The 25,772-nt window shown below is 48.3% G+C and overlaps 1 protein-coding gene and 1 pseudogene across 4 annotated transcripts in view; both read left to right on the top strand.

The window, feature by feature from the left end:
* ANKRD33B (ankyrin repeat domain 33B) overlaps positions 1–25,205 on the top strand; it is an 81,907-nt gene extending 56,702 nt beyond the window's left edge. The window contains exons 3-6 of one of the 4 annotated variants that reach the window (XR_012021636.1): positions 9,635–9,775; positions 18,439–19,267; positions 20,955–21,118; positions 21,970–25,205. Coding sequence is in view for 2 of the 4 variants with exons in the window: in XM_072807325.1 (XP_072663426.1) it covers positions 9,635–9,775; positions 18,439–19,267; positions 20,955–20,964 (980 nt within the window). In the remaining 2 variants the exon portion in view is untranslated. Of the gene's footprint in view, positions 1–9,634; positions 9,776–18,438; positions 19,272–20,954 lie in introns of those variants that run through there. The other 3 variants (XR_012021637.1, XM_072807325.1, XM_072807326.1) reach the window with 3 other exon arrangements.
* LOC140622506 (U6 spliceosomal RNA) lies at positions 3,881–3,978 on the top strand (annotated as a pseudogene).
* Positions 25,206–25,772: the final 567 nt, after the last annotated feature.

Here is a 25,772-nt window from a genome sequence, read left to right as displayed (position 1 = left end):
ATTTAGAGAGTATGGGTGGGGAAGGGGAAGAAGAAGAGAGAGAGCATCTCAAGTAGACTCCTGTGCTGAGTGAGGATCTGGACATGGGGGTCCAGCCCACCACCCTGAGATCGTGACCTGAGCTGAAACCAGGAGTTGGACACTTAACCAACTGAGCCACCCAGTTGCCCCCTAAATGCCTCTTTATTTTTATTTATTTTGTTATTACCTCACGTGACCATGATTTTAGCCTGACTTCATTCTGATTTTTATTTTTATTTTTCGACATGTTTTCCTTTTTCTTGATTTCTAGTGTTTCAATTAAGAAATTCGAGCTTGGCAAGTCTCTGGGCTTTCCTAGAGTTGCCTTACCTATTCCTGTAATCTCCAGTTTTCTGAGCCCTTCTCACTGGCTGCTGCAGTGTCCCTCCCCCAACAGTTTACCCTGCTGTTAATTCAGACACCTGCCTCTCCCGAAGACCAAGGGGAAGCCTGTCTGTAGGGCCCTCCCACCCTCCCCTATGTCTATCTCCCCCCTCCCAGTCACACCTCCACCCTTGGGGAGCACCTATGGACTCCAGTGCTGTAGTCTGATGTGACATTTCCAAAGTCAACGGTTCCCTCTACTGGCCTAGTTTGGAAAAGTACATTTCAAGTACCTGGAATCGAACCAGTCAAATCTTTAGGCCACTCAAATTCTGTAACATTTTCTCAGTTTTAGAAGAACATGGGTGTTTTGTCTGTTTCCTTCCCTTGAATAAAAGAGTAAATGAGATTCTTAACCTAAGACTGGTATCCAGTAAAATGTCGAGTGAATTAACAATTAATACTTATGACGTCCATGTAATTTTTAGGTAATGTGGGTTATAGCTTGATAATTGACAACCTTCTTGATAAGTGTATTTTTTCCAAGTCAGAGGTAGTGATCCCTGAATCTTATCATTTACCAAATATGTATTGAGTTTGCAGTCAGTTGGAAGTTTTGGATGTATGAGTAAGGTCCTGAGGGTTGTAGTGGTGGTAATCTACAGCCACATGGGAATGTGGACATGGGATATTATGGTTCAGTTGCCTAATCCAGGCCTGGGGGACCAAGGAAGAGCCTCCGTTGGAATAGATGACTCATCAAGTAGCAGGGTAACAAAAGAAAAACAAGTTTATAGACATGTATACCTCATGTATACATGGGAAACACCCAGGGAAAAGTGAGTAACTCAAAGAGGTGACTTAGAACTCCAGCTTATATGGGATCTCCTGTCCTGGAGAAATGACAGGATAGAGGAAAGTAGCTTTTGGCTTCCAGAGATGCCACTCGGTGGGAAGGTTGACTGGTAGGTAAAGACTGGAAGGTTTGTTATGTAGATTTCTCTAGTGCCATCTCCAGGCTGAGAGGATCTGCAGGTGCCTTGGTGATTAACTTTTGTCCGTCCTGGTATAGAGGGAAGGAGAGACTCCTTTGGAAATTTCTACCCTGCTTCTAGGCAAATGGAAGAGGGCAGGGAGCTTTTCTTGTGTCCACCCTCAGTTCAAAATAATCTATGTCAAAGTAGCATAATTTGGGGTGGCATCTTCTACCTTTCAGGGAGTAGGGCTAGATTACATTAAAAGGAGCTAGCTTATTAAAAGAGTTGGGACTTGATCTAAGTCCCAAGTAGAAACCATTATGTGCTTTAAGTAGTAGTGTTGGTCAGAAGAGCTTCTTCTTGGAGTTACCATGTTGGTAGTGTGGAGAGTTGTTGGGAGGGCAGAAATGGGACCAGGGAGGATGGTTAGGAAAGGGGCTGTAGCCCAGTGGGGATGTGGTGGACCAGATCAGGATGTAGATATGGGGATGGAGCAACAAGGATAGACTTGCAAGGCATTTAAAAGATGGAGATTGGGCAGCCTGGGTGGCTCAGCAGTTTAGCGCCTGCCTTCAGCCCAGGGTGTGATCCTGGAGACCCAGGATCGAGTCCCACATTGGGCTCCCTGCATGAAGCCTGCTTCTCCCTCTGCCTGTATCTCTGCCTCTCTCTCTCTGTCTCTCATGAATAAATAAAATCTTAAAAAAAAAAAAAAGATGGAGATGAAAAATAAAAAAAATAAAAGATGGAGGTTGGCAGAGTTGCATGATAGTTTGGATGGGGCAAACGTAAGGGAGGGCTGAAGACAAAGCCTAGATCTCTGGCTTGGGAACCTATTCTATTAGTGATGTTTATCATTGAATATGGAACGTTGGAGAGAGGAGCAGGTTTAGAAGAAATACGTTTTGGGTTTGATTTGTTTGTGGGACACTCAAGATGAAATATCCATTCAAAAGATATTAAAATAGGAAAGTCAGGAAGAGAGACAGAGATAAGAGTTCTAGGGTGATAACTGCATCTGGGAGAATGGATAGGTCACCAAGGAAGAGTGTATGGATAAGAGGAGGGCTTCGTCATGCATCTGCAGCACAGCAGCATTTCAGAAAGGAGAGAACAGAGAAGCTCATTAAGGAAATTGAGACAGAGTGGCCAGAGAGATAGGAGGAAGATCAGAAGGGTGAACAGTCTGGATATACTTGAAAAGAGTGTTTCAAAAAGGATGGAATAGACAAGGGGTAAACACTGGAGAGGTCAAATTAGAGGAAAATTGACTCATTGGGTTTTCCTACAATATGGTCACTGGGGACTGATGGAAGTCACTTTCAGGAGGATTGGGGGAGTGTAAGTAGCAAGAGCAAGAGTGGATGACTCTGGAAGTTGAACTGAGAAGTTGGATGACTAAGGGTCAGGGCTAGAGTTGGGAGACAGGTCCATAGGAACATTATCAGTCATTATGATGGACTGGATGTTTATGTTCCTTCCAAACTTGTGTTAAATCCTGACCCCCAAGATGATGGTATTAGGAGATGGGCTTTTGGGAGGGGATGAGGTCATGATGGTGGAGGCTTTAGGAATAGAATTAGTGCTCTTAGAAAAGAGACTCCAGAAAGTACTCTCCCTGCTTCTGCCATATAGGGACCCAACCAGAAGACAGCAGTCTATGATAATCAGGAAGCAGATCTGACCAGACCCTGGGTCTGCTGGCATCTTGATGTTGGACTCCCCAGCCTCCAGAACTATGAGAAATAAATATGTTATTTAAGCTCCCCAGTCTATGGTAGTTTGTTAGAACAGCCTAATTATACATAATTATTTTTTTAAGATGGGATACCCTTGTGCATGCATATCCAGTTAGATATTGTTGTGTAACAAGCAGCCCCAAACTCCAGTTTAAGATATGTTTATTGTTCACACATCATTGAATGGCTGGGGATCGGATAATCTAGACTGCCTTGCGCTCACAAATTTGTGAATGAGCTGGACCCTGTTCTGGGGGCTGCTTGTGGACTTCAGCTGGGCCAGCTCTGCTCCACACGTTTCTTATCCTCTTCCTGGGACCATCAGGCAAGCCTGGGCATGTTTTTCTCATGAAGATGGCTAGACTCTCTAGATGGCTAGATGGGAGTCTAGCCAAGTAAGTGCATTCCAAGCTTCTGCTTGCATCATGCCTTTAAATGTCCCATTGGCCAACGTGATGGAAGGGCAAGGTGAAAAACTTGGGCCATTGCTGCAATCTGATGAGAGTGGATTTGCAAGGAGGGAGAAGTTGAAGAGAAGAGGTCATCGGTAGTACAGATACTCCATGGAAGTGGGTGAAGAGTGTTTTTAAAGCATTGCAAGGGGAGGAGAGATTGCTATTTATAAGTAGAAGAGTCACCCTTCTTTTATCCTAAGGAGGGAAGGAAAGACTGCTTAAGGATGTGGGGAAATTTGTGGGGAAACGAGGGAATGTTAAGGGGGTTCCCTTTTTTGTAGTTTCTGTTAGGTAGAAGGTGTGTCATCTCCTGATAATGGTGTTGGCTGGGGGAGGTAGGTGACTTAAGAGTGGAAAAGTTTGTGCTTGCTTAGGCAGCCATATGCTAAATCAGAACAATACAGAGATTAGCATGGCCTCACTGCAAGGATGCCACACGAATTCATGAAGTCCCATATTAAAAAAAAAAAAAAAAAAGCAGTGAGCAAATTAAAAATTTTCCATCTGGGGTTTGGGAGAGAGTCAGAGTGTAGGTGGGCTATGGGTGGAGGATCCAGGCAAGCTTGCCTGTCTGTGGGCACCGCAGGCATCATGGATTCCCACCCTCAGATGGTCACTCAGCGAACAAGACATTGGCCAACCATATAGTAGAGCTGAAAAGTTGTTGGTGGGGTGATACCAGAAGTCATCTTGGGCTTTTTAGTTTCTGTTGTTGGGTCATCAAGTCCTGTCCATTCACTTCTTTAGGAACGCACAATGTCAGCCACGCCTTCCACTGCCTGCCTGCCCTCACGGGGTTCACTGTGTGCCCACCACCAGGGGAAGTCCTGGGTATAGTGGGGACAGGATCACAGCCAGCTGCCCACCCAGAATCATTGTCCCTACATTGTATTTTTGTCAAGGGGCCCTATGCTAGGTTTTCCTTTATTTTTTTATTTTTTATTATTTTTAAAAAGGTTTTATTCATTTATTTGAGAGAGAGTGTGTGAGTGAGAGAGCACAAGCAAGGTGAGCAGCAGGAGAGGGAGAAGCAGGATACAGGGCTCAATCCCAGGACCCCAGGATCATGACCTGAGCCAGGGACAGACGTTTAATCAACTGAGCCATAGATCAGGTGCCCCATAGATCCCCTTTTTAAAAAATAAACATTTTTGATTTTAGAATAGTTAGACTCACAGAAGAGCTGCAAAGAAGGTACAGAGAGTCTCATCTACTTGTACCCAGTATCTCCTGTTGTTGGGATCCTACATTAGTGGGATAGATTTGACACAATGAATGAACCAGTATTGATGCTTTATTATCATAAACTCGTCCATTCTTTACTCAGATTTTCTCAGTGTTTCTCTAATCCCTTCTTCTGTTCCAGGGTCCTATTTGGGGGCCCACATTACATTCAGCTGTAATAGCAGGCTCCTCTTGGCTGTGATGGTTTCTCCCACTTTCCTTGTTTTTATGGTCTCGACAGTGTGAAGAGTACTGGTCAGGGAGTTAGTGGAATGTGTCTCAATTTGGGTGTGCCTCATGTGTGCTCATGATTAGACTAGAGTTGTAAGTTGGGGGAGGTGGGGAAGACCAAGGAAGAAACACCATTCTCATCACATCTTATCAAGGGTACCATTAAAAGAAAAAATGCAGTGACACTTATTTTTTTAAAGATTTTTTTTATTTGTTCATGAGAGAGAGAGAGAGGCAGAGACATAGGCAGAGGGAGAAGCAGGCTCCGTGGGGGGAGCCTGATGTGGGACTTGATCCCCAGGACCCTGGGATTGTACCCTGAGCTGAAGGCAGACACTCACCCGCTGAGCCACCCAGGCTTCCCCCCTCCAAAATGCAGTGACACTTATAAAGATAGTAAAGTAGACTTCATTCAGGACCACTGTAATAGGAGCTGGGACCACCACAATGAGATTTTGGGTTGGGGGAGAGTTGTTGGCTCAACTCTGAATATGGCACAGGCTAGTGGGAGTTTATAGCCAAGGAGCAGGGTGGGGGTCAGCGGGTGGGAAATTACTCAGGGGTAACAGAAGTTGTGGCTAAACTGAGCTAATGGGGTTTGTGCTGAAGGCAGGTCAGGGTGACCCGTCATCTCCCTGGGGGTGTGTAGAGAATGAGGACTACGATCAGATATGGAGGGTGGGGTGCTGGTCAAACTGAGCAGAGTTCTTGCTGAAACTTGATTTTCCAAGGAAGTGCCCAGATGGGCCTAGGAGAAGGTTCAGGAGCCTGACTAAAGTTTGGTCAAGCAAAGAGACTTTGGCAGTACAGCTGTTGACATGACTTAACACCACTGGTGCTCACCTTGGTCACTAGGCTGAGGTCGTGTTTGTCAGGTTTCTCCACTGTCCCCTCCCTGCCTGCTATAGTCTCCTCTTTGGAAAGAAGCCACAATGCATAGCCCACGAGTTAAGGAGTGGGTTGTTATCTTCCTCCTCCCTGAGAGTGTAGTATCTGCAGGAATTATTTGGAATTTTTTCTGCAAGGCACTTGTTACACACACTGTCTTCTGTAAATCTCACAGGGGTGAGGTTGATATTATTTCCCATTTTCCAGAAGTGGAAACTCAGTGAAGTTGATGCACCTTCCCAGGGCTACCCGGATTTTAAGTGGCAGTCTGGGACTTGAACTTAGGTGTTCTCACAGTCAGCTCTTCTAAGTCCAAAGTTCTCTGTCTACATTGGCATTTAATCATGCCACTGAAGCTAATTTATCGAGAATTCACTTAACCCCTGGGTCACTTGTGCTCTTCCCTTAGGGAGGCTCATGGGGGGTGCATTTGGGGGTGTCTGTAGTGAGCCCACCCTTTGAAAGGGCTTTGTTGGAAGACTTCATTCATCAAATCCTATGCCAGAAGGTTGGACTGGGCTAAAACGAAGGTTCAGTATGGTGCATGTTCTGTAGGGAAGACTGTGTGTTAGCCTGTCTTCTCTGTCTCTCTGCCTATCTATGAAATATGTCTCTGTCTTACTAAAGAAAAGGAAAGCTCCTCTTGTTTAATTGTCATGGTTTTAAAGAAATGTTAAAAGAAAAACTGCAGCAAATTAAAAATGTTGAGTTTGAGCAAAAGTTGATTCAAATTGGGTAGCGTCCCATCTAGCAGATACAAAGGTGCTCCAAGGAGTTGTACAAAGTAAGAGATTTTTGTAGTCAGATGAGGAAGGAAGGGGAGGAGGGAGGAAGAATAAGGGAGCTATTTAGGGCAGAAAAGTGGGTTGGTTATTGCCAGGTCACTTTCCTTTGGGGAAGGGCAGGGGTCTATCGGGCATATGATCAGGATCACTAGTGTTGATCAGGAAATTCCTGATTGATTGGTTTAAGATTCTGTCTCTGGGAGAGGCAAAACTAATTAAGCCTTGGTTTGGTGACTGAGGCCTTAGCATAAGCGACTCCATTTTGGACCTGTTGTCCTGTTTTTCACAGAAGAGAGAGGTTAATGCCTGTGTATACTTAGAGGCATCTTGTCCACCTATGATTTCAGTGAACGGGCCCCTCTGTGGGATAAGAGGTATTATTCTGCTGTCCTAAGAAAGCCAGTGGGGAGGCAGGATGGATCTCACGGATCACTGAAAGCTTGTGCCTGTAGTCAGAACAAGTTGGCTGCATGTTAGTTCTTCTGAGCCCAACATAATAAGCAGAGCCGTTCTGTATAATGGGTGGTTTGCTTTGTGATTTTTCCATTTTTCCTCTCCCTGCCTGTTCAAAGTGTTTAGGATATAATGGTGCAGAGGATATCCTGCTGGAATTTACAACAGACATGCTTTCACATTTTAAAAGAAACGACTCTAAGCAAATTGCAGTTTGTTTCACTCTAAATCTGGGTGATGGGCACTTGGCAGGATGAGCACTGGGTGTTATGCTATATGTTGGCAAATTGAACTCCAATAAAAAAATAAAAAAAAATAAATCTGACAGGTGCTGCAAAGCGTTTAGCTGGGTGAGGAACCGGAGATCAAAGGACCCTCCTCCCCCCACAGTTAAGAGCAATTAAGCTGCTCTGGGCACCTGACCGCCAGCATCATCCCCGCCCCAACACCTTCGATGGCATGAATGGAGGGCCTAGTGAGCAAAGGAGTCAAAAAGCACCAGCTGTGGGTTGGAATCCGTGAGTCACAGAGCTAGCAGGTCACACCCATTTGTTTGTAGCTTATTTCCGGCAAGGTCATGCTAGTCAGTGTTTCTGTCTCAGAAAGCTTCATGGCTCAGTTTTTAATTTTTGCCATGACTTCAGGAGATGGGCTGAGGTCCACGGTCAGCAGACAACAATGGGTTCCAGAGGGGTCCGCACTCCAGTTTTTGTGGAAACCAGGCAGCCATGAGGCCTCACCTCCTCTGCCACGATGTCCCAGGGCTCGTGCGCTAACTGTCCTGGGGTCAGCCAGGGAAGGGGCCCCATGGGTCTGGCATCTCAATAGCGCCGAGGCCTCCCTTGGGGGGGAGGAAGTGATGCTCAGTTAATGACAGAGAGCCCTGGAGTGTCCACGAGACCCCCGCCTGCAGCCTGACATGAGGGGTTCCCCAGGACCATGTGTGCACTGGGAAGGAGGGGGATTTCAGAGGGCTGGATCCCCAGCCCCTCCACCAGCGCACAGGAGAGGGGCTCCTTCCTGCAGTCTCCTCGCACTCTCCACAGATGGTTAGCCAATGTTGGCAGAGACCAGGGTGGGGATGGCAGCTCAGAGAAGGACATGGGGATGCAGGGGCCCCAGGGGAAGAGAGCCGTCTCCCACCTGGGTGCATTTGATCCTGAAACAGTGAAGTCTGAGCTTCTAGGACCAGGTGAGTTTTCTAACACAGGGGATATCTAGCAATGGCACATTTTTGGTTGTCATACCTGGGGAGAAGGAGAGATGTGGTCACTACTGGCGTCTAGTGGGTAGAGCCCCAGGGATGCAGCTGCCAGGACAGCATCAGTGCACAGAACGTTCCTGTAACAAGAATGACCTGGCCCCAAAGGTCAGTAGTGCCAAGGTTGGGGCCCTGCTCTAGGTGATTGATGAGGAAGGGAGTGCATTTCACACTAGGACTTCAGCATAGCCAGTGGGCATCGGGCAGCATGTTCATTTGGCCTGAGAACCTCTTTATGTGGCCCTGATGGTTCTCTTTGAAGAACTCCCTCAGTCCATTTTGATTTTCTGTGGGTGAGCCTAGAGAATCCTGGGAATAATGCTTTTTACATGATGTTCCCCTTATTCACCCTTATCTAACAATTTGTGGGCTTTTTAAGAACCCGTCTGGGCATGAACAGAAAATCAGGTCCTTTTGATTTTGTTTTTTTAAAGATTTTATTTATTTATTCATGAGAGACACAGAGAGAGAGGCAGAGACAGGCAGAGGGAGAAGCAGGCTCCCTGCGGGGACCCCGATGTGGGACTCAATCCCAGGACCCCGGGATCACGCCCTGAGCTGAAGGCAGATGCTCAACCACTGAGCCACCCAAGTGTCCCCATTCAGGTCTTTTTGGAAGTGCAAGGTGAAAAAGGGGAGAATCTGTATTATCAAATGAATGTTCTTACCTGCTTGGGTTATGGCTGAGGGTTTGGGTAACAACGTTGCCCACATTCCCTGCCTCTGCACATGTGTTTGTGTGTGAGAGAGAGATAGAGACAGACAGATGGACCCCTCTGAGTGGTAACAGCAGGTGACAGCATGAATTGGCGTATCCTCTTGTTGTGTAGATGACCTTCTCCCAGGGAGCCCTGAGAAATGGCTCCAAGGTTCATTTTTAGTTGTGCATCTGTTTGCATTGGCATCTCCTGGGGCGCCGACCACGTCCAGGACCTCCCTGCTGGTCACCGGTGTCCCGGAGGCTAGCTCAGCTGTTTCCCCATGCCACCTCCACAGCCTGCTGGCTCCCCACTGTCCCTCTCACCACTTTGACAGACAGCTGAGCTCCCAAGCGGGTGGGCCGAAGAGAACCAGAATGAACTAGGGTGGCGCCCTGTGTCTTGCTGGCTCCAGGAGAATTAGTTCTTGTGTCTGAGGGGCAGGCCCCCCCCCCCCCCCCCCCGGCCCCAACGGGCTGGTCCTGGAGGTCCACCACGTGATCTTCCTCTGGGAAGGCTTCCTGGCATGTCGCTCTGGGTGGAATGTGGTCAATAAACGTGTGTAATTCTCTTTGTAGGGCACGTCACCATCACCAACTACTTGTTGAACTATTTTCCTGGTCTTGACCTTGAAAGGAGGAACGTGTTTGGGTTCACGGCCCTGATGAAAGCTGCCATGCAGGGCCGGACGGAGTGCATCCGAGCCCTGATGCTAGCAGGTATGTCTCTGCTTGTCCTGTGAGGTCCCGAGGGTCTCGGCAAATGCTAATTTTGCTCCTTTGAAGAACATGTATTGAGGTGAATCAGTTCCATAGAGACAGAGCCTAGTGGATGCAACAAAGAATAGTTTCTATGGGGTGTGTGGCCATCCTCATCTGAGCTAAAACCAAGGACAGCAAGCCCTTCGAGCTAGGGTGGGAGGTCACAGTCCAGATCACCCTGCAAGAAACCCCTCCTTGCTCTCTGATAAACTCTTCCCTCACCCTTCGCTTCCTCTTGCCTATATTTGTTCTTTAGAAATGTGTGTTCTGGCCTTGGCTCTGAGTGCAAGCCTGTCCACTGAGGGTGGGCACTGGGATGGTGGGGCGGGCCCAGTAGCCATCCTAGATCCCCACTTGCTGGTGTTTGGAGTCACCTGCTGATGTAGGACGCAGCAGTTTCCTTTGTCAGTGCCATGTAGCAGAATGGAAAGTTCTCAAGCTGTAGCTTCGGATCAACAGGTACCCCCTCCTCGCCCTTTCTGACTTGGTCATGTTGGAGGGGGCACTTCCTTCTCTGAGCCTCCTGTTTCCATCTGTGCAATGGGAGTCATTCCTTCCCACCCCCCAGGATGAACCGTGACCCTGCCTTGCGAGCTCTCCAGGGCTGTGCAGAGGTCAGGCACCCCCGAGCTGGAGTCCCTGCAGCCGCCCTCCAGCTGCTGTCCCCTAGAGTGCAGTCCCTGCTCATCTTTAACTCTGCCGTGCTGGGTTAGTTTGAGAAATACACAAGAAGATGTGTATCATGCACCACAAAGGGTCAGGTGCAGAGTTAGCATCGAGTGATCTGATCAGTGTGAGGTGCTGCGACAACATGATGTCATTTCATTACTTTGCTTCATGTTGTCATTGTTCTCGGCACCGGGTTCAGCCGATCCCCCCTGGCCCCACGAGCTCCCGCACAGGTGGCCTTTGCCCTCCCATGACGATCTCCGAGGGCGCGGCAGCGTTCTGCTGGGCGTCAGCCTAGGCTGGTAGTTCTGTTTACACAATTTGCTGCTGTCCTTTTTTTTTTTTTTTTTAGAGTAAACCTTTATTTTGCAATAATTTGGATGTATGGAAAGTGACAAAAATAATACAGAGTCCCACACGGCCCTTGCTCAACCCCATGCGTGTTAACGTCTTACGGAGGGGCCGACACTGGTATGTTAATTACTATTAACTGAACTCCAGGCTCTACTCAGATTTCACCTGTGCTTCTGGTGCTGTTCCCTTTCCCTCCCAGGGTCGCATCCGGGCTCCCACATGTGCTTGTCCTGTGTCCCCAGTGTCTTGTGGTCTCTGTGCCTCACCTCTTCGCTCATGACCTCAGGTCCCCATCCTGGCCTGGATACAGTGTCCTCAGCCTGTCATTTCCCTTGGGATTACACGGGGGTTATAGGATTCACAGCTTGCTTGGATTTTTTTTCCCTCTCCCACTTTAATCTGTGTGTTGTAGGGGATGCTGGAAAAAAAATAACTTCAGTAAGTGATGACAGGCCTCAAAGATGAAAACTTTCATGAAAATAAAAAAAAGAGCATAATTAGATTTAATGGCATGGATTGTGCTTTTGACGCAGTGACAGTTTCATTTTTTTGAAAGGCAAGATAACAATTTCAGTTGAGGCCTTGCCTGTTGTTTAGCAACAAGAGGTGGTTCCTCCTAATTAAATGGTGTTTTTGATGCTCTTTTGTTTGGGGGAAGCTTTATCTGCTTTTACTACTTCTGGAGCTAGTTCTAATTGAGTGTAGGTTTCTAGTGAATTACTCCCCTCCAACTATGATTGATTGATTTTAATGTTTCAAGTCTTAAATTCTAGTTAGTTAACATGTAGTGTACTATTAGCCTCAGGAGTAGAATTTAGTGATTCATCGCTTATGTAGGACACCAGCACTCATCACAACGCGTGCTCTCCTTAATGCCCACCCCCCTCCAGCCCACCCCCACCCACCCCCCTCCAGCCACCCTCAGTGGGTTCTCTGTGATTAAGAGTCTCTCTTAGGGTTTGCCGTCCTCACTTTTTTTCTTTTCCTAGTAATTTACATTTTAACCAAGAATTTATGATGTCAGCCACTTTGTCACTGCATTTTTCCTGATGACTTCACTTGAATTACAAACCTTTTGTTTTGGGGTCGATTGCCTTTCCGATCACTCTGGGTAATGCAGGGGTTTTGCTGTCATTCTGCTTCTTTCCCGGGGCTGGTGGAGGTTTCTGACATTTGCTAAGCGTTTAGAAGATGGCAGAAACATCTCTGGGGTCTCTTGAGAGATGGGCCGGGCGTCCAGTGCGGTGCCACATTGTTCTCTTCCCCCTCCATTACGGATAATGAATTTGGTGTTAGGTTTGAGGTACCATCCTTTCTTTCCCTCCCCCCGAGCCCAGCCGCATCCAAGTCTAGAACAGTCCATATGAGTGCAGACCTGTGGTCAGCGGAGTTAACTTGGAAGCCAGGACCCCTGGTTTCAGACTCCAGCCCCCTTCACTTATCCCCTCCATATGGGGGCCGGTCGCCTGATGCTTTGAGCCTCAGTTTCCTCTTCTGTGCAGCGAGTGGATGACACTGTGGGAAGGCTGGATGGGGACTGAATGAGCTCCCCAGTGGACTAGTGCTTGGGTGCATGTCTGGCACGGAGTCAGTGCTGGTTGTCATTATTGTTACTGGTGAATTTGTGTGCTCAGTAATTATTTGTTACATGAATGAAAAGCAGTGGTATGGCTTTCCCCTTGACAAGTACCCTTGCAGTGAAACAAACTTGCCTGCTGAGGGTGATAGGCCTGTATGCTCGGGTTTCTGAGCCCTGGCACTGTTGACATCTGGTGTCAGGTAATTCTTTGTGGTGGGGAGGGTGTTGTCCTGGGAACTGTAGATGTTTAGCAGCATCCCTGGCCTCTGCCCACTAGGTGACTCCAGCACCCCAAGTCGTGACAATGAAAAATGTCTCTGGACATTGCCAAATGTCCCCGGGTTGGGGCTGGGGAGGTGAAGTCCTCTCCTGTTAAGAACCACCGATGTGATTAAATGGGAAAGGATAGAAAAAATGAAAAGAGAAGCTTTTCCCTCTAATATGCAATTCCTCCTTCCAGCTTTTTCTATATTCCTTCTTAATGTAAAAATCTGACACCTTTTTCAGGGAGTTTGAGTGGCCCTCTAAGATTTTGGTTGTTTAATTTCTAGAAGATTTAAATTTTCTATTACTAAGGTAGCTCATACTTCTTTTTCCCAGGAAAATACATTTTCCTTTTACATAAGTAGATGTGCATGTTACTTTTTTCTTTTTTCTTTATTTTTCTTTCTTTATTTATTTTACTTTTTTCTTTTTTAAGATTTTATTTATTTATTCATGAGAGACACAGAGAGAGAGACAGAGACACAGGCAGAGGGAGAAGCAGGCTCCTAACAGGGAGCCTGATGTGGGACTTGATGCCAGGACCCTGGATCACGACCTGAGCTGAAGGCAGATGCTCAACCACTGAGCCACCCAGGTGCCCTGCATGTTATGTTTAACTTTAAAAAAAAAAAAAAAAAAATATATATATATATATATATATGCACGTTACATTTTAAAAGGAAAAAAAAGGTGTGATCGAAGTCTCTCATGGATTGGGTGGATAACAATAAGGAGACTTGTGGGGATATTTAAAAAATTTGCACGAGTATTTTAAGATCTTCTTGTTTACATTTAACGTATTAATATTTAGTAAAATTAAAGCCTTGGGACACCTCGGTGGCTCAGTGGTTGAGCATCTGCCTTTGGCTCAGGTCGTGATCCTGGGGTCCCGGGATCGAGTCCCACGTCAGGCTCCCTGCATGGAGCCTGCTTCTCTCTCTGCCTGTGTCTCTGCCTCTCTCTGTGTGTCTCTCGTAAATAAAAAATAAATAAAATCTAAAAAAAAAAAAAAAAAGAAAAAGAAAAAGCCTCTAAAGATACTAGTGCCGGCGTACTTCTTTGGATTGACGTTTCAACATCAAGGGCATTTGTGTGCAGCTGTGGAAGGTCCCTTGAGAGCTAATCACAGAATGGTCATCTTGTGATCAATTCAAAAGCAAAAGGCACAAAGTGCTGTAACGTGTGAATGGCTAAGGTAGAAATGGGTATCTCATCCTCATTTTTTCAAGTGCAAGCATTCTCCTGTACCTGAGTGTATTTCTGCACCTGAGTTGAATTTCTGAGTTGCAATTTCATTCCATTCAGTACGAACCATTTCCTTTTAGAAATGATGGATCACGGAATTGGATGCCCCCCTAAACTGTTTAGATTTTCCAGTGGTTCATAACATACAGACACATACCAGCTCTTATCTCTTACCTTGTCAGGCAGAACGAAATAATGTGAGAATTATCAATACTTTGGATTTTAATAAAAATGTAACCAGGGTCTGAAAAGCTGATTTGTTGGCTCTTTGGTTTTTGGCTTCTCCAGGAATAATGTCAGTTCTGCTGATAAGAATCGCAAGTGGGGCTGTGGATTCTTGTTAATTCAACGGAATATTAATGCCTTGAAGTGACAGGTCTATTTAAATAAGTGGCTCCGAGAAGCCATAACGAGGATTTGATTTTCTCTGAAGAGAAGCAGAGCTCAGTGGAGGCTGGCAGGCTCCAGACTTGCTTAAGAGAGCTGGCTTTTATACCTGAAGCGTGGTCTGATTGCTGCGGCATTTGGGAAGCAGACGTAGGCAAACAAGATGCTCGACTCTTCCTGTGATTTCGGGCAACAAAGCAGACACCTCGGAAGGGGTGGGAGGCTGGTTTAATGGGGGAGAGGCACTGCTGTTGTTGGTTGGTCCTGTGGTCATTCTTGTCCCAGGCAAGCCCCGACGGTGTGCTCCCGAAGCCAAGTGGTAACGGTATCACTGCAGAGGTTTCTTTCTGTTTATAAGGAAAATATGGTTTTCCTGTGACCTGAGAATTTGCCAAGTTGGAATAGTTTCAAATTATTATGCAGAGAAAGGGCTAAAAGTCAGGCATTCCGTGTCACCAAGGGCAGTGTCTTCGCCTGGGTATTTAGCTTGGCACAAAAGCAAACCTTGAGAGAAGGACTTGAGGGCAACTAGGTTTTCTGAAAGGTGAGCCAGGAAGCTGCGTGAAGGATGGGGAAGGGAGCCCTTCGGTAACCGGGAGTCGGCCCTGCTGAGACCCTCTGAAAGACCAAGTACAAGATCTCTTTGGAAACGGCTTCCGGGGTGGACCAGGCTGGAAGCAGATGTCCATCCTCCCCGCCCCCAAATTAGGCCTCTCCTGAGACCCCGCATTCTGATTTACCGTATCGCTTATACCCTGAGTACCCCAGATACAGGCCAGGATGGCACAGGAGGGGACATGCAGGGGTCCCATGTGACCAGAAAGGCCTCCTGGTGGGAGGGGGACCGGAGCGGGGCTTAGAAGGGTAGATAACGTGGGGGGCTGGCAGAGAAGCCGGCCAGGAAGCAACACGGCCCGGGCTCTGGCTGCCTGCGCCGGTCCTGTGCACCTGGCCGCGACTCTAGGGGAAGCTTCTAGGATGAATGATGGAAGGTAGCTTGTCTTCCTTTAGCACCTGCTTAGAGTGCTTTCTGCTTCCAGTCAGACATCCTGCCTTGCCCGTGGCTGAAAGAAAACAAGCACGTTTTTCTCACCTCACCGAAAGTCTTGAAGTGGGCTGTCACTGTGCAGCTGGCCTTGGGCTCCGTGAGGACATCACAGAACTAGGTTCTTTTATGCGTTGACCCAGCACCCCATCACCCGTCCTCCCCACCACGGGGAGTTCACCAGAACTGTGGGCTTCAGATAGGCAGCGGCACCTCCAACCATAGTGGTCACTTTTATCAGGGCACAAAAGCATTCTTTTTGGGGCTCACTGTCCAGCTGTAAGGGAGGCTAAGAAAAAGGGGCAACAGGATTGCAGTTACTGGGTAGACCAGTAATTCCCCACCAGGGGTGGGGGCTGCCCCCTAGGAATAGCCGGTAATGTCTGGGGACGTATTTGGCTGTCACAACTGTGGAATGCTGCTGGCACTTACTGGGCAGAGATGGGGGTGCCGTTACAAGTCGTAACAATGCACAGGACAGCCCCCACACCAAATAATGATCTGCCCTAAACATCAATAGTACTTAAGTGGCAAAACCCAGGTTTACACCAGGCATGATGCATTGCCTAGAACTGAGTATGTTGCTGCCTGGAATAAACTAGAGGACTTTGTGTAGACAGCTCACAGCACTCAATGGCGTGGTGGCAAGTGGATGCATGGGCAGGAGCCCACCTTTGGGCTGCGTGGCTGGAGCTCTGGGCGAAACAGCACTGGGTAGGGGGTGAGAACAGGATGCCAGAAATTCATGAGGAGAAGATGCAGATGCCGGCCCATCAGAATTCTCTGTTTCCTAAAAGGCTTGTGTATCGAGTGTTGATCACCGGTGCCAGCCTTCCATGATTTAGTCACTCCACCCGGGCCATGAATATTACCCATACCGATTGCGGAAGGAAGTGAATCCCCATGGGATCCCTGGGTGGCTCAGCGGTTTAGAGCCTGCCTTCAGTCCAGGATGTGATCCTGGAGACCCTGGATCGAGTCCCACGTAGGGCTCCCTGCATGGAGCCTGCTTCTCCCTCTGCCTGTGTCTCTGCCTCTCTCTCTGTCTCTCATGAATAAATAAATCTTAAAAAAAAAAAAAAAAAAAGGAAGTGAATCCCCAAATGGTGGCACAACTCCTACCCTTAGGCTGCGCTGCCATTCTGCCAAACATGTGTGGGTTCCAAGATCATTTTGAAAAGGCACGAAAGCAACAGGAAGAAGTGTGCGTGCTACACTTTGGACAGCTGTTCCTTTAGTTTTCCATTAGCTTTTGAAAAATGTCTTTCTCAAGCCATGTTCATTAAGATTTTAATTTTGCAGTTTGTACCTTTTTAAGTGACATGCAATTAATTAAGGTTTAATGTGTCATCTATTTTTTGTGGCGACATTTTTACTGCCCCCTTTTCATTTTTGTCAGTTTATAAATTGTACTCGGGCTAATGAGTTCCATCCCGATCTCCAGTTCCAAATAATTACCACTCTTCTAATATGCCTGTTTTTTAATATGCCCCTGAATGAAGAGCATGATGAGGCAATCTCAGGTGAGCTGGGTCTGCCCAGGCTGGGGTGGGGGGTCGCTGGAGGGGTGCTGGGGCAGGGGGGCCACTGAGCCCTTCTCGCCTCTGTTCTGCACTGAGCCACCGCCGCACGTCAGCCACCTGGGTCTGTGTGGGATATAAATGCAGAAGCCTCTGCCAGTCCTGGTCCCTGGGGAGCTCACAGACTAGATAATTGCCCTAGTTCTCCACATTGCTTTGCCAGAGAAAGTATGACTAATGTGACCTGAAATCCTGAATGATTTTTAACTGTGTACGGGGCTGGGATTGGACCAAGATTAATTGAACAGCAATTCCTTATTAAATTCTCTTATACGACCATGCTGAAATTTATGAACATTTCATCAAGTTGAGTTGAAGTTTAAATTTGCAGTATTAGGAGGGGGCAGTGGGTGGTATGGGTGAAATTTATTAAGGAAGTGACTGAGGATATAGGAGTCAGGGTTCTCTAGGGACACAGAACCAATAAGAGGTACACATGAAGAGATTTATTTTAATGAATTGGCTCACGTGATTTTGTGGGTTGGAGAGCCCAAAATTAGTGGGCGCAGGCCATCCTGGAAACTTGGACAGGAGTTAATGGTGCAGTCTTGAGGCCGAGTTTTTTTTTTCTCCAGAGAACTGTAGCTATTGTTCTTAAGGCCTTCAACTGATTGGATGAGTGAGGCCCACCCAAATTGTTGAGGGCAATCTCCTTTACTCAGTCAACTGACTGTGAATGCTAACTGCACCTACAAAATACCTTCACAGTCCACCTAGACTTGAGTTTAAATCCCTGGGTACTATAGTCTGGCCACGTTGACGCAGAAAACTGTCATAGAGGAAGCAGCCCTCCCTGTGGGGTGGCAGGAAGTGCATGGGGCTGAGACCTTCACTTTTACCAGCTTGGAGGCCTCAGGTAGGTCCCTTGGCCACTGTGACTACCACCGTCTGTAACATATCTTTATTAAATGCACGCCTCCACCAGCCAGGACAAGATGTGTCAAGGAAACCGAAACGAGTAAGAGGTGGACTCTGTGGTGGAGAAGCCCACAGTTTGGTGAAGAGGATAGATCTAGGACCTGCCAACCACACAGTATAAGCAGTGAGGGACTGCACATTTCCTGGAAAATGTGAGGTGATAAAGAAATGGGATGCCAAGCACTTTGCAAGTGATTATTCCTTTTAGTATTCTGGAACATTCTAGTAACATCATTGAAGTGTTCAGGAAGCACCTTGGCTGTCTAGTCATCTCTCCATTGCTGGAAAGCCACGAAGTCTTATTTCTTTAAAAATCGCACGATTTAGGTGCTGGGTTCAGGCAGTTTTGTTTAGGAAAAGTAAGCCAGTAGCTGGAGCACTTCAAGGTGGGCTGTGTCTAATGGTGCTCGCAGTTCAGGGGCAGAGGCAGGGTCATCCAGGTGCCACAGCTCCAGGTGGTCAGTTACTAGGTTTCCCAGGTTCTGCCTCTGATCCATTTCAGTCTTTCCTTTCCTGCCATTGGCCGCGTTGTTCTTGGCGCATTCTCTCCCATTGCCGTTTGTGTTTGCATATTTTTCAGGGGCAGACGTCCATGCCAGGGACCCGCGCCGCGGGATGGCGCCCCAGGAGTGGGCGGCTTACACCGGACGGTTGGAGGCGGTCCGCCTCATCCAGAGGCTGCTGGAGCGACCCTGCCCGGAGCAGTTCGGGGAAAGGTACAAGCCAGAGCTGCCGCTGCCCGCGGAGGCGGTTCTGAAGCCGTCGGGCTCCAAAAGCTGCTTGCAGAGGCTTGCCGAGCTTGTGCGCGCCACGCTGACCTCGCGCTCACGCCAGGGCCCGGAGGATGGGGGCGTCCTGGACCACATGGTCAGGATGACCACGAGCCTCTACAGCCCCGCCGTGGCCATCGTCTGCCAGACCGTGTGCCCCGAGGACGCCCCCTGCGTGGGGAAGAGGCGCCTGGCGGTGCAGGAAATCCTGGAGGCGCGGGGGAGCCGGGACACGCGCGCCCAGGAGGGTGACAAGATAGAGGGCCCCGAGCCGCCGTTCCGGACCTCGCGGGCCGTGGGCGTCTCCAGAGAGGGGGCCCCGAGAGCCGGCCTCCCGTCCCCGCAGCAGCCGGGCGCCCCGCGGAGGGCCAGCCTCCTGCCCCTGCAGCTGCTGAGGAGGAGCAGCGTGCGGCCCGGCGTGGTCATCCCCCGGGTGCGCATCAGCAAGGCGCCCGCGCCCACCTTCCAGCCCGAGCGGGCGGCCGCGAGGGGCAGCACCAAGGACAGCGCGCACCTGCAGCTGCCCAAGTGGCGGTACAAGGAGGCCAAGGAGGAGAAGAGGAGGGCGGAGGAGGCGGAGAAGCAGCGGGCGGCGGCGGCGCAGAAGGACAAGCGGGCGCCGTCCTGGAGGAAGAGGACGTGAGCGGCGGGCTCCGGGGGTCGGCGGGGCTGCGCGGGGGAGGGTGCGGCTGGCCCCCCTGCTGGCCCGCGGCCCGTGTCCCCGCGGCCCCGCAGCCCCCGGCCCCGGGCCAGGCTCGCACGGGGCCCAGACGCGCGCCGTCGGTGTCGGTTCCGGCTGCACAGTGAATGGGGGAGGGCGCAGGTCCACGAGCCTAAAACCGGTTCCCCTGGCAATCCGTACACCTAGTGGGCAAATTTGCCCCAAAAGCCTATCTCTAGAACCTCACTTGAGAAAATTTTAAGACCAATTTATCGAAGGGTCTGAATAATTTTGTATTTTTAATCATGATCCAATTTGCAGCATTTTACTGGTGATGGGGCTGTTTGTATTTGAGACAGTTTTAACACGTTTGCCTGAAGACCCTTTAACATACTGTTTCTAGCAATAATTATTTGTGATATCTATGATTTCATACAGAATTTGTGGAAGTCTCCCCTTTCTTGCCATTTGTCTTTCCTTCTCACCACAGGTGTGCGTGAGCATTGTATGTTCTTATTGATTTGATTAACCTATTCTGAATATTTGTTTCTACTTGATGGAGGCACTTACTTTTCCAGCAAAATGATGAAGTAAGTCAGGGGAATCAGATTTCCTTTGTATCTTATTTGAAAGCTCTCTTACTTATACGGTAATAATAATGAAGAAAAACCTGTTGTCAAAGCACGAAACCATGCATAGAGAAGCATGTATTTATTGCTAGAACTAAATATTTTAAGCAAGGGACTTTAGATAAACTGGATGCAAAGCCTTTAACATATTAAAAAATAGATTTGCAAAAAATCTATTATTTAATAAAATGGGGGCAAATGTAATAGAATTTTACTAGAATTACAAAATTAAGTCCTCTGTGCTCTTAGGTAAATTGAATTCAGATATCCTTAAAATGTAAAAAAGATACAAAAGAATAAGCCATCAGAGTGATACAAATCACTGGAAAGGGGGAGAGGACTAAACAAACAGATTAGAACTGAATATTAAGCAAACTTGTTTTAGGCAAATTCTACTGGAGTGAGTCCGGAGGAGGGCTGCTCCCTCCTCCAGACTCAATTCCAAAGAGCTCCTGGTGTGGAATTACTTGTATTTTTTCCTTTGATGACTGCCTGTGATGTTCAGTTTATCCTTATGCTGGCTTTGTAGAATTTCCAAGATATGGGGACTTGGGCAGAGCACGGATGTGATTTGCCCTGAGCCCTGAGCTCAGTGGGAGTTTTTGTCCAGACTTTTTATCTCCAAAGCACTGAGAAATTATAATGAATCTCTGGCCATGTGGGTTGCAGAGTATCTGTCACATATGCACTACTGACGGCACTTTATTTAAAAATTATCCTGCTTGGAAGCCATAGATCTAAAATAGTAGAGACTGATTTGGAAGCTTTTTCTCATAACCCTGGATTCACATGTCAAATCGTGCTCCCTGGCTGTGTCATGATGAGCACCTCTCTCATGATGTGGGCACGGGTGGCGCCGGCCTCTCTCTGGTCCCTCCCTCTTGGCACCATGAAGCATTGCGCTCTCTGGGGCCTCATGCTCCTCTCTCCAGAAACTTCAATCATCAGGCTACTGGGCAGCACCAGCCTGATGGGTAGGTGTGATGATAATGCAGCTCTCAAAGTCAGATTTTAGTGAGCCTTTCCCTTTTTTCAGAATGGCATAGAGGTCTGGAACCACTTTTAGCATCACTGATACTAAGGGTAGCTGCAGCTCCAAGAGTTGGGATTGGCCGAGTCTCCTTGGAAGAGATGAGGTGAAGAGAAACACCCCTCGTCTCCCTCACAGTCTGATCCAGCACCTGTTGAGATCATTTTCTGGTTTGTGTATTTTCATTGCTTTGGGTGGCTGGCTGTATTTTCTCACTGAGGGGTCACCTTTTGCTGCCTTGCTTCTAGTGTTGGTTGGGGGCAGGGGCGATGATGGGCAATGACCTCCTTCTGCTCTGTGGGCACATTCATTCCTTGCCACCCCCTTCACCTTCTCTCTTCCTTGCTTGCCTCTCCTTCCTTTGCCTGTTTTCTTCTCCAGTTTTGGCTAAATATCCTGATCCTCCTTGGCACCACCACTCTGAGGTCTAAAAAGGGCAGAAAAGGAAGGCGATCATGAGAGGCAGTTGAGTTATCATGTAGTGACCTCCACCTACCCAGTGAATGAAGGACAGATTTCCCCACTTTCTGTGCAGAGAGTTTAGGATTTCAGCACAGCCCCACATGCCTTTTTGTTGTTGTTGTTTTAAGATTTATTTATTTTGAGAGAGAATCTTTCAAGCGGACTCCTTGCTGAGCAAGGAGACCCAATGCAGAGCTTGATCCCATAACCCATGAGATCATGACCTGAGCCAAAACTAAGAATTGGATGCTCAACTGACTGAGCTCCCCACCCCCTTACCCCTGTCCAAGAGAGGGAGACCTAGTTTGCTCTCCTGCCAGATGACAGACACTCTGCTATACAAAGGAGGACAAGCCGGTGTCTGCTTGCACCCCTGATGTTTATTAACTGTAAATAGTGAATTACAAGTTGACAGGTACCTTCTCAGGGATTTATATATAAATGTAGTTAGAAGAAAAGATGAAGTATATTTTAATACTTTTATTAAACTGTTCGAGTGAGTTATGATTACACTAGACAGAAGAAATATTTCTGAGATGATGTCAGTGGTGTCTTCCAGGGAGAGGCCCGCGATCTCCCTCAGTTGAGATTTTCTGGTTATTGGAGACCTGGGACTTTGGCAGCTAAAATGGCTCTGGAGTGGACATGAAGTCACCTCAGCACCTCCCGATACCTCCTGTGGATGTGAACCCTCGTATTTAAAACACTTCAGTCTGTGTGTGAAGTGGCCGTGAGAACACAGATGGGCGACTCACCGATTTTACCTCTAGAACTGGCTTCCCCCTGTCTGCTACTGGGGTGTGCAGGGTGCCAGTGCCAGTTTCTTGGCCTGGCTTCTGTGAATCCAGTGTTCTGTAGGCAGCCCAGCGCCAGGTTCACCGCTGGAAGGAGGGCGGAGAACAGCTGGGAGAGGTTCGTCTGCAGGAACCTCAGGGCTCAGTGCATGGAGTCTCCAGGTCTTGGCCATGCTGGAGAACACAGCCCAGAACACTAGGACCTTCCTGAGTCCCTGCGGCTCCTCCCAGTGGCAGCACTGGATACCCCAGCCACGTGAATGGAGACCTGAGGGGCCCATTCAGCAGAGGACAGAGGGATCGTGAGGTCAGCCGGAGCACGGGCCATTGCAGGCTGCGTCTGCCCACCTCCTTCCGAGCTGCTGGGGGTGAGCAGGCCTCCGGGGGCCCAGCGCCTGAGGGGAGGCCAGGCGGCTGTGTAAAAGGAATTGCACCAGGTGGGCCAAGCCCTAGTCCAGAAATGGATGCAAAGCTGGCTATCCTTGGGGAAGAATCAGAGGTACCAAGTTATGAAAAGAGAGTTCATGAACCCTGAGAGTTCAGTAAAGGGGCCAAGATGAGGCTGTTCTTGCAGCCTCTGGCAAGAACCCTGCACCTCCACCCTCTCGTTCCCATTACAGTCCGAGAGAAGACCGTCTTTTCCTAATGAACCTGTTCGCTCTGCGCAAGGAGTTCCAGGCCTGCTGTAAGTCAGGTGCGCCTCTCCCAGGGTGTGCCTCTCCCCAGGTGTGCCAGGAGAGCCCGCCCGCTCCCCTTGTCTCCTCCTGCCCCCCGTGGCCTGGAGAGCCACCACCTACTGCTGTAAGGTCTACATGGGCTTGTAGGTGATAAAACGCTTGCACTTGTTCTCTTTTACAGCCTTTGGGGGAAACGCTAACACGACGCTCCCTGGGTATTTGCCCAGGATGCTCTCCGGCCCTTGCAGGTAACGAGTGGGCCGGGCTGTGGCTTCTCCTGCCCTGGAGGGCAGGGAAGGTGGCGGGTCCATCACCGCCGGCGCCTGCACTACGACAGTCCCGTTTAAGGCGGCAGCTGGACTCGGGGGGATGACTGTCACGGCCAGGGTGCTGCTGCCCACAAAGAACTTAGAACAAAACCGTTCTTCCCCGGAGGCGGATTGCCGTGTTCCCCGTTTCACACCTCGATGCGTTTAGAACTTGCTTCATTCGTCTGTGTCACTTTGGAGTGACACTCTGGAGTCAGCTGCTTATTTCTGGGACCTTGGGTTCACATGTTTCTTCACTAACATTTAAAATAAGTGGCTTAAAAAAATTCTTCTGGAGGTTGTTTTTTTGGGGGGGAATAAAGAGAGAAACACAAAACCCACCACTACCTGAACTGATTTAGCTAATTTTCGAGTGACCCGGTTGAATGGCTGCTGTGCTGTGCACACAGTTTCCTCACTGTGACCCAGCCTGAAGCAAGGCTTCTGTGAAAGGCACAGCCACTGCAGTGCTCTGCTGGCCATTGGCTGCAAGCCATGCTAAAGCGGTCAGTGTGCTAAGGTGAAGGTGTGCACGCGCGCACTCGTGCACGCACACACAAACACACACGTGTGCTCACAAACACAGAGATGAACAGAAGGAAGACTGGGTTTTGTGCTCGCCAAGGTGACCCCTGCTGTGGCTCCAGGGAATGTCAGGTGTGACCTGCTTTGATAGTGTGTTCAGGAGGGTTGGACTGCCCCAGACTCACGGGGAGCACTTTGTTCGATGGGACACATAGCATAGCCCGCCCGTCGTAACCCAGATCTTACTGTGGGGCAGTGTTGGCCCCGACGGCTTGTGCAGGAGCTCCTTGGCGACGTCCAGTAGCCGAATCCGGGTCACCTCTCGGCCTTTGATGACATCCTCTGTCATTGAGAGGCCGAAGCCAGAGAAGACTGCTCGGGGAGCTCCACCAGGCATTCGGCGGTGGCCACGCTGGATTTCTTGGTACTTGGTGCCAGGTTAGCTGTAGAGTCAGCACCATCTTACCCTGAGGAAGCGCTAGGATTTTCGCCAGTCTGCCCGAGTCTTAGGTAGTCTAACTGAAGCTAACACAGTTGGGTTTTTAAGAGAGATCGGCTCATCCCTGTGTTACACCTTTGTATTGTGTTAAAAGGAAATGTAGGCCAGAAACAAAAATGAAGCTAGTCATTCCAGGTAGAGCAGTGACCTGAGTTGACCTGACACTTTATAATGTTTTGGGAGGTTGCATTGAAGCACTTTAATGCCAGTTTTTGAGCAGACGTTCTAGAAGCTGGTTTGGAACTGCACAACTCTAGAGAACTGGATGAAAACTATGTAAGGATCCTATAAACCTGGAGACGTTCCTGGCAACCCTGTGAGCCGTGGGGACATCCCAGGGAACGTCAATGATATGCCTCCGGTCAATGCCCAGAAAAAGTACCATTGGCATTCGCTTCCTTCAAACCATTATTCTGCCCGGCTTGTTGGGCATCTGAGGACGTGTATTTTTAATAAGGGCAGCTCTGTGACAGCCTAAGGGCTGAACAGACTTCTCGCACACGGGGTGCCAGGTGGCAAGTTACGCCATCTTGGTCTATAGGCTGTGTTTTCTGAATGTAAAGCTGTTGTCATTGTCCATTCTGAAAATGGATATTGTAACAATGTTGACTCTGGATGGAATTGTGTACATTTCATAGGTCTTTATTTCAAGGTGAGATTTGTTACAGTTTATAAAAGATATTTTCCTATTTAGACCTCAGGGTTACATGTGACTCCCAGCAGCTTCAAATTCCTCTATCCAGAACATCCAGAAGGTTAATAATCTTTAAGTTAAATATGATACCTTATTCAGCAGAAAGAATGTGTCTGTCCCTTTCAACTTCTAACAATTTCTGTAATATTTTAAAAATATAGAAAAAATAATGTAAAAATATGGGGGAGGGGATTGTGGCTACAGGATTAAACATCACTTGTGAAATCAACATTCTTGTGGTACAACGGTGTGGTATTGGAATAAACCAAAGTGTGTATTAATGAGAAAATGAGACAAATTTGCCAGTTTGTTTATTTATGTATTTATGTATTTATTTATTTTTAAAAGATTATATTTATTCATGAGAAACACACAGAGAGAGGCAGAGACATAGGTAGAGGGAGAAGCAGGCTCCTCACACGGAGCCTGATGTGGGACTCGATCCTGGGACCCTGGGATCATGACCTGAGCCGAAGGCAGACGTTCAACCCCTGGCCACTCCGGTCCCTCATTTTTATGACTCAGGTCAGCATTTTTATTGTCACTTACTTTGCTTGAAATCGATGGGCACTTCTTCTGATACACTTTCACTTTACTTTTGGATGGTAAGGTTTTTTCTTTTTTTTTCCTTTTTTTTTAAAGATTTTATTTATTTATTCATGAGAGACACAGAGAGAGAGAGGCAGAGACACAGGCAGAGGGAGAAGCAGGCTCCATGCAGGGAGCCCGATGTGGGACTTGATCCCGGGACTCCAGGATCACGCCCTGGGCCGAAGGCAGGCGCCAAACCGCTGAGCCACCGGGGCTGCCCGGTAAGGTTTTTTTTTTTAATTAATGATTTATCCAGGAATATTTTTACTTATGT

The sequence above is a fragment of the Canis lupus genome, chromosome 31, assembly GCF_048164855.1.
Source record: "Canis lupus baileyi chromosome 31, mCanLup2.hap1, whole genome shotgun sequence".
Classification (NCBI taxonomy): Eukaryota; Metazoa; Chordata; class Mammalia; order Carnivora; family Canidae; genus Canis; species Canis lupus.
This window is presented reverse-complemented; position numbering and strand designations above follow the sequence as displayed.